The 13,738-nt window shown below is 44.2% G+C and overlaps 1 protein-coding gene across 1 annotated transcript in view; it reads left to right on the forward strand.

The window, feature by feature from the left end:
- The first annotated feature begins 967 nt into the window (after positions 1 to 967).
- Positions 968 to 13,738, forward strand: part of TMEM178B (transmembrane protein 178B) — a 414,373-nt gene continuing 401,602 nt past the window's right edge. Inside the window, exon 1 of the mRNA XM_055284269.2 lies at positions 968 to 1,369. Coding sequence (XP_055140244.1) covers positions 988 to 1,369 — 382 coding nt within the window. The 5' untranslated portion in view covers positions 968 to 987. The remainder of the gene's footprint in view (positions 1,370 to 13,738) is intronic.

Consider the following 13,738-nt stretch of genomic DNA (forward strand, 5'->3'; position numbering starts at 1 on the left):
CGCCGCGCGCAGTGAGCGCTGCCCGGTGCGCCCTCAGTCGCGCAGCCCGCCCCTCGCGTCCGCCAGCAGCCGCCCAGTCTCCGCAGACCCCAGGCCGGGACTCGTCCGGTAACGCCGCCCAGGTGAACGCGCTGTCGGCCTGAGGGGCCGCCTGAATGGCGATGCCAGAGGCAGGGCACCGGGGAGCTCGCGGTGAAAGGTCGGCCGAGACCGTGCGTCCGCGGGGAGTGCGCCTCTGAGCGCAGCACGCGGGTCAGAAGGAGCAACCGACCTGCTGGTGACCAGAGAACGGAGATTTTAAGAGGACCCGACCCAAAGAGGAAGAACATTTCTGGGTGCGCGCCCCAGGTCTTTGCTTGCAGACGGAGAGGGGGAGAGTCTCTGAGCCAGAGACCCAGGAGGGACTCGGAGAAGCCGGCCCCAGCTCCTGGAGGTTTCTTTCGCCCGCCGGCCGCATCGGGGGCGTTCCACTTCACCCGGTGGTCCAGTGGCGCCTCCTGACAGCACCCCCCGTCTCCCTCAGAGAGACAGGCGAGTTCTGTCCCGTCACCATCCTGCACAAAGAAACCGCCGCAAGCCCCACCGCAGCCGAGGACACTTGGCATTTAGTTTCCGGCCCGAGGGCAGCGGCGCCCGAAGCCGGGCTGGGAGCCGAGGCGGCTGCTTCGGGGCAGTCGCTTCCTGCGGGGCGGGGAGGGGGCGGGAGGCGGCCGCGCTGGGTTCGCCGCCGCCGGAGGCTGCACCTGCCTCAGAGGATGCCCAGGAGCCCGCGGGAGCCTCTCCGGATCAGAACTTTTTAGGCCGCCCGCCCCCATCCCCGCAGTCCTCGGGCCGCGCTCCGGTAGGCGGGGGCCGAGGGGGCGCCGCGGCGCGAGTCCCTCTCCTGCCCCCTCCCCCAGCTCGGCCGCCGGCCGCTTTGTTCCGGGTGCGGCGAGGGAAGGCGAGGCTGCGGCGGATCATGCCCATGGTGTAGCGCCAAGCGGAGGCATGGCTGCCGGAAGGTTACTGCTCTACACTGGCCTCTCGCTAGCGCTCTGCGCCCTCGGCATGCTGGCCGTGGCCATCTGCTCCGACCACTGGTACGAGACGGACGCCAGGAAGCACAGGGACAGGTGCAAGGCCTTCAACACCCGCCGGGTCGACCCCGGCTTCATTTACAACAATAACAACAACTTGCCGCTCCGGGCGAGCCGCTCGCGCCTGGACCGCTGGGAGGGCAAACTCCTCCGGGCCCGGAATCGCCGACAGCTGTTCGCCATGAGCCCCGCGGACGAGTGCAGCCGGCAGTACAACTCCACCAACATGGGCCTCTGGAGGAAGTGCCACCGGCAGGGCTTCGACCCCGAGATCGCCGCCCTCATTCGGAAAGGTAAGCGCCGGGCGCAAGGCGTGGCGCTGCGGAGAGCCCGGCGCCTCTAGGCCCCCGCAGCCCCTCGCGTCTCCTCCCCAGGCCACAGGCTATCAGGTCTCTGGGTTCCAGGCGGGCCGGTTATCCAGGCCTGGCTGAGCCTCGGGGCCAGAACTTGCCTCCCAATAGCTGTTAATGAAGCTCGGTGCAGGCTTAAATCTCTCCCCTGCCTCTCCTTTCGCGCGTCTCTGTCGGGATTCGAGTGGAACCCCATGGTCCAGGGTTCTTATCCAGGATAATGCTTCATCAGCCTCTGAGAAGAAGGGAATCTCGAACGTTGTTTGTGCTCTTAAAGGAAGCCCTTTAGGAGTCATGTGTCAGGGGTAGACAGGCTCCTAATAATTTTTGTTGAACTGATTTAATCAAGGAAAATTGGGGGAAACATTTCACAGAGAAGGCCTTATTCAAACCAGAAACGTTCGCTGAGCGCTATACAATACCAGGTATGGTGTAGGCACTGGTCATATAAACATCAATAAATCACAGCCCCTGCCCTGTAAGCAGCTCAAAGCCAGCTGACCAGCAGCATCATATCACAATTCTTTATGTCTCCTTCTGAAACAGTGGTTGACTGTAGTGACTTATGTTCATCAAATATCAACAAGGTCTAATAAGTAAAAAAAAAATAGTTCTTTCAGTAACACCAAAGTGGGCATGTCAGAGAAAAAAAAATAAGATTTTCAGAAAATGTATATAAAAATTCCCAAAGTGTATGTCAAAACAGAAAACAAGCTGCATTTGCTAATGATACAAATTTATTTGATACTTTAATACGATCACATTACTTAAAAAATTGTGCTTATCTGATGGAATTTGTAAACCTTGTATGATTTATACTTTGGGAACCATCCTGTTGTCAACCCACTGGAATATTGTTTGAATGTGTATTAATACTGCTCTGAAGAAAGGAATATGTTCTCTTCTGTGGTAGCTACATCCTAGGAAGATGCGCAGATTTTATGAGTCTGGTTTTTTCCCCCTTGTGTTTCATTCTCTTTAACTATTAAATGGTGATGTCAAGATGACAAAGATACTATTATTTGCAAAGTTTTTGAGGCCAAGATATAAAAGCAGTTCTTAATGTCTCATTATAATGCTGTGAGGTTTGCTACTGTATTAAAATAATATTTATGAGAACTGATGTTCTTTGATAGATACAAGTGTGCAATTGATCAGAAAAAATTGTTAATTTGCAAAAAAGTCAATTGTTTAAGAATGACAAGCAGTGGATCTGGTCTAGGTGGTCAGGTCAGATTTAGGTGAGGTGGCTGCAGAGACAGAATCTATCTAAGTGTTTGTTTTGTAGCTTCTTTAGAATGACTAGGGATTTTAGCCGATTTTGTCATGGGTGTGTTAATACAACCAATATCCCATTTGCTTCACAATTGGGTTCTTATTGGAACAAGGTGACCCATTTGGAGCACTACCACTTTGTAAAGATGTACAAAATATTAGGGGAGTCCAGAAGAGACCAACTTGGGTTTGGATGTCAAGGCAGGAAAACAAGAGGGCCTAGAATAGTTTTTGACAATGAGTGACCTTATAACAGTGTTGAGATTCTCAGATTTATAAAGTGTTATTTTATCCATGATTTTCTGCTTTCTTTAAAATTGAAATAAGAGGAAGTTAGCTGAAATGTGAGGGAGAATTCGTGTTAATAATGAACAGCAAACGCTGGGAGAATTTGCTGAAGGATATTCTTACTTTTCCTTCCTTGAATGCCTTCTAGAATAAGAGAGGTATCCCTTCTTGTGTTGGTTAACCCCACTTAGAGAAAGGGAGATGGATGGAATTCATGGTTTCTGGCGGTTCCGTTCAGAGCTTTGATTCCCTGTTGCTTTGCTTGGCAGTCTGACTAGAAAGGTTGACTAGGTCTGTGCACCGGAGGGATTGGTTGCCATAGTGACATGTTCTTCCGGTGAAGCTGGAAACACAGAGACAGGGAAAGGGATAGGGGAAGAATGTACAACATTTTGACTTTGTATCGACTGATTTTTAATTGCAGCAACAGAAAATGGACATGGCACAGCAGGGGTATTGAATACACTGATGCCTAGAGTTGGCAGGGCATATTATTTCACTTGAACTAATGGAAATGGTGTTCCCCATCACCCAAAATACAGCAATCACTGTCAGCGGCAAGCACCCGCTTACCATGGCTGTTTCTGTCCATTTGACATTCTTGTTAGGTATTATTGAGATAGATGGCATGCCAGCCTCACAAATCTTGAGAGAGTTAAGGTCACTATTTTCATTTTTAACCTCAAAACACACTCTTTGAAAACCAGATCTTCCTTTTCTGAGCAGCAATAGACACATTTTGGAAATAAGTGCATGTTATATTAGTAGAATTCACAAGCAATTCCAATAACATATAGAACATAATTTTTACACTTAATCAGTGTTCCTCTTAGATGGGCAGATTTTATAAGGAGGTTAAAAAGAGAAATTGATATCCCTATATTTAAATGAGACATTTTAGAAAAAGATGTTTATCTCACATTATTCATTAGAAACTGCAAAAGAGATCTCAGACCACTGTCTTCTTTGAAATATCTACTTTGATTAAAATTCTGGAAGATATGTATTGGACAAGGGAAAAGGAAAACCAGAGAAAAGACTTTAAAATCTGTTAATATGTAGGAAAATTACAGACTTATCTAAATGATCTAAAGAACTTAGTTATTTGTTAAATCGATGTTCATTACATTAGAAAGTGCTGTTTGTGCATTTCAACATAAAACCACATAATTAATAAGAAAACAAACATCAAATCTATGTCTGATTTGAAGGTAAAGTCCTCTGGATTCATATTCATTCTGAAATCCATTCTCCTCAAGGACCTTCTGCCATGCTGTACCCACACGTATGCATTTCTCATCACTGTGTATTCATTTGTTTGCATTATTGAACTGTAAGTTCCTGGAGGTCAGGAAAGACAATCATTTGTAAAATACATTCACCAGATGCTTGGTATTTGGGAAATATTTCATACAAATTAGGTTCACAGAAATGTATACATCCGAGCTTATTCTAATTATAGAAACACTTGTGTGAGAATTTAAGTAAAAAATTAGAAAATCGTGATGGGAAAATATGAACCAGTGTGGCTATCACGCCAGGTTAATATTGCAACAAATGCTACATAATCTATGAAAGGACGATTTCTTGAGCTTTGCCAAAGAATAAGGAAAACGGACAATTCTTTTTTGGATAACATGTCACTAAGCAGACACACATCACTTATGGACATTATTTTTTGTGATGGATAAGGTTTTAATTATTTCCTTCTTGGGGGTAAGATTGGATATAGGGTGCCCCAAGGGTAGATTACCCTGAATTCCTATTTCATGGCATCCATGACAAGCCTTAAATCAGGTCCTTTTGTCTTCTTGTTTTTAAATCTCATCCATGTCTCCCTAGTCAGTGACTGCAGGCACTGGGGACAGGTCAGTCACTGCAGGCACTGGGGACAGATCAGTGACAAGATCAGTTTCTGAAATCCAAGAGACTTCTGACCCTTAGGAGGAGGAGCTATAGGTAGGATTTTGTTCTAGGGAACTCTAAGGGAAAAATTATATTATTTGGTTTGTACTAAAATGTTATGTTGATATGGTTTGAAATAAGTAGAACTTCAACTGATACTCTAAGAACTTTTTATTATTTGAAAATTGGCTTTATAATAGACTTTGACTTAAATAGTTCCCATAATCACAGTGGTTGTCAATACTCCAAAAATAATTTTAAGAAAACATTCACATATTTAAAAATTAATAACAGGATCAGCAAATATTTACTGCACATGTATTGTGTGATGGGCACACATCGCTAGGATGAAGAAATGCATAAGACCTGGTCCTCAAAATTTTCATAGCCTGTTAGTGTCACAGAAAATAGGTTACAACTACAGGATGATGAGTGCAGCGACAGAAACAGATGCAGAGGAACACAGAGGAAGTGATGGTAGATTGTGTCGGCAGTAGCGGGAGGTAGGCAGGAGGAGGTTAAGGAAAGTTGTCCTGAGGAAATGAAATCTGAACAAGATGTTTGATAAGGTTTGGAGGTGGATATGGAGGAAGGATATTTCAGGCAATGGGCCAGCATACGCACAGCCATAGAGGTGTGGAACAGCAGTTTGGTCTTGTGCGTGTTGATTTCTGGGGCAAGGAAAAGGAGCAGACCAGGAGCTGGAGAGCAGGCATGGACCAAGTCAGGGAGCTCGTATATCAAATCCCCTATAGCTCTGCTGCCCAGTTGGGGAGCCACTACACACATGTGGCTGTTCAAGTTAACAATAACCAAAGTTAAATAAAATAGGCTGGGCACAGTGGCTCACACCTGTAATCCCAGCACTTTGGGAGGCTGAGGCAGGTGGAACACTTGAGGTCAGGAGTTCGAGACCAGCCTCGCCAATATGGTGAGAACCCCATCTCTACTAAAAATACAAAAATTAGCTGGGCGTGGTGGTGTGTGCCTGTAATCCCAGCTACTCAGGAGGCTGAGGCAGGAGAATCGCTTGAACCTAGGAGGTGGAGGTTGCAGTGATCTGATATCGTGCCATTGCACTCCAGCCTGAGTGACAGAGTGAGACTCCATCTCAAAAAATAAACAAACAAAAATTATTTCCTTAGTTATATTGGCCACATTTCAAATGTTCAATAGCCATATGTGCCTACTGGCTATTGTATGGGACAGTGCAGGTTACAATGAACATTCCCACCATCAGAGAAAATTCTGTTGGACAGCGCCACGTAGAGCCTATAGCCTCTAAAAGAACCAAGCACGTAACTTTGTTTCAGATGAGTATAATTCCATGATAACTTGGGTTTAAATTTAAGTATATCATTCTACACTTTAAGAAACTTTGGGCCGGGCACGGTGGCTCACGCTTGTAATCCCAGCACTTCGGGAGGCCAAGGCGGGCGGATCACGAGGTCAGGAGATCGAGACCACGATGAAACCCCGTCTCTACTAAAAATACAAAAAATTAGCCGGGCGTGGTGGCGGGCGCCTGTAGTCCCAGCTACTCGGAGAGGCTGAGGCAGGAGAATGGCGTGAACCCAGGAGGCAGAGCTTGCAGTGAGCCGAGATCGCGTCACTGCACTCCAGCCTGGGCGACAGAGCGAGACTCCGTCTCAAAAAAAAAAAAAAAAAAAAGAAACTTTGTTACTTGAATATATTGGGCAGAAGGCTTTAGTTCATGGTCAATTATGGTAAATCTATATTTTAATTTCCCATCATCAACTCACAGAATTCTCACAAGCTTCTCCCTTCTTCCTTCGTGCCCCCTCCATCTCCATTAAACGTCACTTGCAAAGCTGATGGGGTGGGAAAGAGATTAATGATAATTATAGCCAGCCTTGATGCCAGGTCTCTCCTAAAAGTTTTACATGTATTAGCTAATTTATTGTTCATAATAACCCTAGGAAGTATTAGTATTATTTTAAATTCTCATCCTAAAGTTGAGGGAACTGAGGCACATAAAGTTCAGATAACTTGTGAAGTCTCACAGTTAGTTAGGAAACGAAGGTGTCAGGATTTGAATTCTGGCTCCGGATGTGGGAACTCACCCACCACACTCTACCATCATCTTAGAATCTCTTGGGGCAGGAGTGAGGTGGAGAAGAAACTGGGATATTGATTCCACAAATTGAGAGGAAAAAGGAAATAATACTCTTGGAATCTCAGTTCTAAACTGGAGTAATGAGAGTGGCACAAACACCCTGTTTTGAAGCTCACTGACCAAAGTGCATACACATTTTGTCATATAACTTTTGCTTATTTACTTCACTCGCTGTGGTAGATGCTGAAGTTATAGACATGAAGGACACATTCATTCATTCAACAAGTATTTATTGAGGGCCTGTGGGCTGTGCATCAGGTCCAGTGTTAGACCAAATGGAGAAGCTTACATTCCAGAGGGGAGAGACGGACAATAATAAATACTCACGGCTGGGCGCGGTGGCTCATGCCTGTAATCCCAGCATTTTGGGAGGCTGAGGCGGGCAGATCACGAGGTCAAGAGATTGAGACCATCCTGACCAACATGGTTGAAACCCTGTGTCTACAAAAAAATACAAAAATTAGCTGGCGTGGTGGCGCATGCCTGTAATCCCAGCTACTCAAGAGGCTGAGGCAGGAGAATGGCTGGAATCCAGGAAGCGGAGGTTGCAGTAAGCCGAGATCATGCCACTGCACCCCAGCCTGGGTGACAAAGTGAGATTCCTTCTGAAAAAAAATACTCATAGAGTAAAAATAATATCTAACATATGAATCATGTGTAATATAGCACAGGGCAGTGGGTACTATGAAGGTCTGCCTTTATGAAGCGCAAAGGGGAAGAATGACAAGTAAAGCAAAAATGAAATGCAGTCATGTGCCCCGTAACATTTTGGTCAAAGACAGACTGCAGTGGTCTCATAAGGTTATCATGGAGCTGAAAAATTCTTATGGCCTAGTGACATCATAGATGTCACAGCGCAGCAACCCATTACTCCTGTGTTTGTGTTGAGGCTGGTGTAAAAAAACGTACTGCACTGCCGGCAGTATAGAAGTCTAGCACAAACAATTATGTACAGTATGTAATACTTGATAATAAAATGACTTACTGGTTTATGTATTTACTATGCTATACTTCTAATCATTATTTTAGAGTGTAATCCTTCTGCTTATAAAAAAAAGTTAACTGTAAAACAGCCCCAGGCAGGTCCTTCAGGAGGGATTCCAGAAGAAGGCATTGTTATCATAGGAGGTGACAGCTTCATGTGTGCCATTGCCCGTGAAGACCTTCCAGTGGGATAAGATGTGGAGGTGGAAGACAGCGAGATTGATGATCCCAACCTTCTGCAGGCCGAAGCTAATGTGTGTGTGTGTGTGTGTGTGTCTTAGTTTTTAACAAAAACGTTTCAAAAGTTGAAAAATAAAAAATTTTATAAACAGAAAAAAGCTTATAGGATAAGGATATAAAGAAAGAGGTTGGGTGCAGTGGCTCACACCTGTAATCCCAGCACTCTGGAGGCTGAGGTGGGCAGATCACCTGAGATCAGGGGTTCAAAACCAACCTGGCCAACATGGTGAAACCATATCTCTACTAAAAATATAAAAAATTAACCAGGCATGGTGGCACATGCCTGTAATCCCAGCTATTTGGGAGGCTGAGGCAGGAGAATTGCTTGAACCTGGGAGGCGGACGTTGTAGTGAGCTGAGATTGCGCCATTACACTCCAGCCTGGGCAACAATAGTGAAACTCCATCTCAAAAAAAGAGACAAAAAAGAAAGAAAATATTTCATACGGTTGTAAAGTTAAAAGAATTAAAAAGTATGTAAAGTAAAAAAATCTACAGTGAGCTGAGGTTATTGTTGAAGAAAGAAAAATATTTTGTATACATTTGGTGTAGCCTAAGTGTACAGTATTTATAAGGTCTACAGTAGCGTACAGTAATGTCCTTGGACTTCACTTTCACTCACCACTCACCTCTCACTCACTCACTCACCCAAAGCAACTCCCAGTTTTCTACGCTCCATTCATGGTAAGAGTCTCCACAGGTGTATCATTTTTTGTCTTCTCTACTGCATTTTGACTGCATCTTTCCCATGTTTAGAAACACAGATACTTACCTTTGTGTTATAATTGCCTACAGTATTCAGTACAGTAACATGCTGTTCAGGTTTATAGCCTTGGAGCAATAGGCTATACTACATAACCTTGGTGTGTACTAGGCTATACCATCTAGGTTGTGGAAGTACACTCTGATGTCTGCATGACGACAAAATCGCCTAACGATGCATTTCTCAGAACATATCCCCGTTGTTCAGTGACAAGTGACTGTAGTTCCACACAAGGAGGCTTTGGGTGTTGCAGGGAAAAGAGCTGGCAAACCTAATATAGACTGGAGTTCAGGAGGTTTCATTAGCTGAGGGGCCTCCACAGGCTGTTTCTTTCTGCATTCTTTATTGAATTCCTAGAGGGCAGGAACTGTTTAATGTCTAAAACACACTTGGGGTCCTGTACTTAGTAGGTTCTGAAAAACTGTTTGCTGATTGATTAAAAAACTTAAGACATACACACCTTCAAAGAAACATATGCAAACATCCATAGTCTTGTATACATGATGTGCCCCTCCTTGCATATACACCATGTGTATGCCCATATGTAATAAATAAACACACTCATAGTCCCACCTCTCCTCCTCAATCATCCTAAAACTCAACTAACCAGTGAGAGTCAATGATTCAAGAAGAAAACCTGTGACTCACTGGGCAAATGAATGCATGGAGTAAAGAGATGTGTTTTGAGCACCTGCTGTGTGCAGAGCTCTTTGCTACGTGTGGAGGGAGAACAAAAAGGCATGGTTGGTTCTTGTCCTAAGGGAGCTTACACTCCAGCTCATGGTTTCCCAAGTTCATTGTCATGTGCAGTGGTATCAGGTGCTTCCTCAGGAGGTCTTACCTGCATCAGTTGGATCAGGAATCAACTAGTCAGGGAATGCAGGAGTGAGCTCTTTTTGTTGAGTCAACAAAGTCTAGAGCCGTTTTTTTCTTTTTTTTTTTTTTTTTTTGAGACGGAGTCTCGCTCTGTCGCCCAGGCTGGAGTGCAGTGGCGCAATCTCGGCTCACTGCAAGCTCCGCCTCCCGGGTTCACGCCATTCTCCTGCCTCAGCCTCTCCGAGTAGCTGGGACTACAGGCGCCCGCCACCACGCCCGGCTAATTTTTTTGTATTTTTAGTAGAGACGGGGTTTCACCGTGGTCTCGATCTAGAGCCGTTTTTTTCTGTTGAAGAGGTCAGTTTATTTATTCTTTTACTGTAGGGTCAATTAGAGGATCAATACTGTATATTCCACTTTGGATTGTCAGTTAAAAACATTTCCCCCTCTTTGCTGTTAGTAAGTAATCCTAGGCCTTCAGGCAGAATGCTAAACACACTCTGGGTTTAGCTTGACCTCTGGGTTAGTTTGACCTATCATACACAGACACCCTCCCCCCCCACACACACATCTAGATGTTAGATGTTAGAATCACAAGCGTTTATTTAGATGCAGATATATTTATAACTTACTACTCGCAAACAATACACAGAGGAGGAAGGGTGTGACTTGGTGGATGAATAGATGGAAAAATCATTCTAATGTCTTGATTGCTGTTTTTGAGAGAATTCATGTATTCTTTTATACGACTTATTTTCTCACATGTAAAATGATGTGTTTAGATTCTATAAACTCCAAGCCCTTTCACACTTTTACATTTGATGAGAAAGTTAGATTTAGGTGTCAAAGAGTAGATAATAGGTACATGGTTGAGGGAGGGTGGAAAGAGGGGCAAGGTGAAAGTTGATAGGGGGTGGGAAGACAGAGAGGGAGGGAGAGAGAGAGAGAGACAGACAGACGGACAGACAGACATGAGAGACAAAGCGATTTCTAAAGAGATCATCCTGGGTGCTAGTTTGCAATGGGAATAGCTAATTTCTTACCACTATACAATCATGTAATAAAAATGAACTTTTCCTCTTTCAAATGGCTTGAAATGTGATGTGCAGTTCAGGGTTTAAAATGAAAAACCTAAGAGAAAGGTGAAGATAGATGCACAACAGTGTGAATGTACTTAATGCCACTGGACTTTAAAAGTGGTTAAAATGGTAAATTACCCCCAGGAAAATAAATAAATACATTTAAACACTTAATAGAGAAAAGGACTGGATTCTGTTTAGTGTGTGGAATACTTTATAGTCAAGGCTCTTCATTCATTCAGCACAATTTTTTTTTTTTTTTGAGACAGAGTCTCGCTCTTGTTGCCCAGGCTATGTGCTGGGATTACAGGCACATGCCACCATGCCTGGCTAATTTTTTATTTTTATTAGAGATGGGGCTTTGCCATGTTGGCCAGGCTGGTCTCGAACTCCTGACCTCAGGTGATAGGCCTGCCTCGGCCTCCAAAAGTGCTGGGATTACAGGTATAAGCCACCACGCCCTGCCTATTCAGCACATTTATTGAGCACCTACTATGTATTAGGCACAGCCAAAGTATGCTTGGGATGCAGAAGTTAGTAAAACATGAAATTCCTGCCTTTGTAGGGCTTACAGCTAAACATTTTTGAGCTTTAGATTTGTTTTGCTTTTTCTAAACAGAGCTTTTAAGGAGTACTAATATATAAAACAAGGAAAACTAATGAATACATCCCTCGGGCCATTTAAAAATCATTGAATGGTGAAGAGCATTTCACTGAACTTATTAAAAAAAGTGTCTATTAAGCACCAACAATGCCAGGCCCATTACTTGAGGTGAAGGATTTTGAGTGAAATCTGTTGTTTCTGTCCTCATGGAGCTAAAAAGTGAGGAGATAGGCAGGTAAACTCACAAGCACAAGCACCCTAGTTGGTTCTACAGGAGATTTCTGTGCTGGGAGCCTGGATGGCTGGGCCCCATCTGGGAGCAGTCAGGGCATGTTTTGTAAAAAAGGGGACATGTGATCCTTAGATGTTCTTAGAGAGAGATTTGTGGATTGATAAGGTGGAATCTCAGCCTCCCTTAATAGTTATGAGCGCTGACTAGGTAATGCTTGTCTAGTTGCCCTGCCACCCCTGCTTGTCCCCCATATGCCTGTCCTTCTCCTAAAAGGCAGCCATTGCTGCCCAAATTTTATAAATCATGTCATATCAGAGATCGTATATTCATAATGTTTAAAAACAGCAAGTATAAATATAAGCCAGGCAGTGAACAGGTGATTCAAAGATGAAAAGAGTTTGTTTTGTAATTTTTTTTGTTTTTTTTTTGTTTGAGACTGAGTCTTACTCTATTGCCCAGGCTTGAGTGCAATGGCACAATCTCGGCTCACTGCAACCTCCGCCTCCCAGGTTCAGGTGATTCGCCTGCCTCAGCTTTCTGAGTAGCTGGGATTACAGGCGCCCACTGCCACACCACGATCTCGGCTCACTGCAATCTCTGCCTCCCAGGTTCAAGTGATTTTCCTGCCTCAGCCTGCTGAGTAGCTGGGATTACAGGCACCTGTCAGCACTCCCGGCTACTTTGTATTTTTTTTTTTTTTTTTTTTTTTTTTTTAGTAGAGATGGGGTTTCACCATGTTGGCCAGGCTGGTCTTGAATTCCTGACCTCAGGTGATCCACCCGCCTCAGCCTCCCAAAGTGCTGCGATTACAGGTGTGAGCCACTGTGCCTGGCCTGTTTTTTGTAAATTTGTATGTACAGAGATGGCATTTAAATGACCTTCCAGGAGCCACTAGGATTCATTTACAGGTGATGTTTCGTCTGAGTACAAGCTGCTGTGAGCATTCACAGAAGTTTGACAGATTTGCTGCTTTTATGGGAGACTGCAGTATCTGAATTATTTAAATTGATTTTTTTTTTGGCGTCAAAGTATTTTGCCAAGAAAAGGCAATTTACTTTATATTAGGTCATCGTCATGCATTTATATCATTTCCTGCTTTTTAAAATGCCCTGCTGTTCTATATTCTGGAGCTCACTCTGTTGGACACTTTATTTGCTCTGGAGTCCCTCTCATTCAGTTTTGCCCTCAATTTCTCTTCATCTTTATAATAGTGATTCTATTTAGGCAATGCAGCTCCATTTCCCCAAGGGCCTGGAGTATTTCACAGGCCTGGATTGGCTAGGGTTGTTTTTACCTGAAAGAAGCTCCATGCTCAGGCGATGCTGCCTGCTCACTGGCACAACACTGGAGAGAGATGAGGCACTCTCTCATGGGTTGAAGACGTGCGTGCCTGTGGCCTGGCCCTTCCACTTATGAGCACGTGAAGCCCATCCAAGAATGTCCATGGCACCACTGTTTGTGATGGTATCACAAAATAAACAAAAGATGTAAATGTTCATTAGTAAGAAGATAGATAATGACGTATGGTATATTCATACAATAGAAATGATCATGGTATATTTGAAATACATGTATTAATATTAATTATTATTATTTTTTGAGACTGAGACTCTCGCTCAGGCTGGAGTGCAGTGGTGTGATCTTGGCTCACTGCAACCTCCATCTCCCGGTTCAAACGATTCTTGTGCCTCAGCCTGCTGAGTAGCTGGGACTACAGGTGCCTGCCACCACTGCTGGCTAATTTTTGTACAGCAGGGATGGGGTTTCACCGTGTTGGCCAGGCTAGTCTCGAACTCTTGACTTCAAGTGATCTGCCTGCCTTGAACCTTCCAAAGTGCTGGCATTACAGGCATGAGCCATCATGCCTGACTCAATTAATATTAATATTAAAACATGTATTTCAAATATACTGTGATCATTTCTATTGTATAACACATGTATGTTAATATTACTACATGAAGCACATGTATATATTTCCAAATGGATAAAC

Source organism: Symphalangus syndactylus, chromosome 6 (assembly GCF_028878055.3).
Source record: "Symphalangus syndactylus isolate Jambi chromosome 6, NHGRI_mSymSyn1-v2.1_pri, whole genome shotgun sequence".
NCBI lineage: Eukaryota > Metazoa > Chordata > Mammalia > Primates > Hylobatidae > Symphalangus > Symphalangus syndactylus.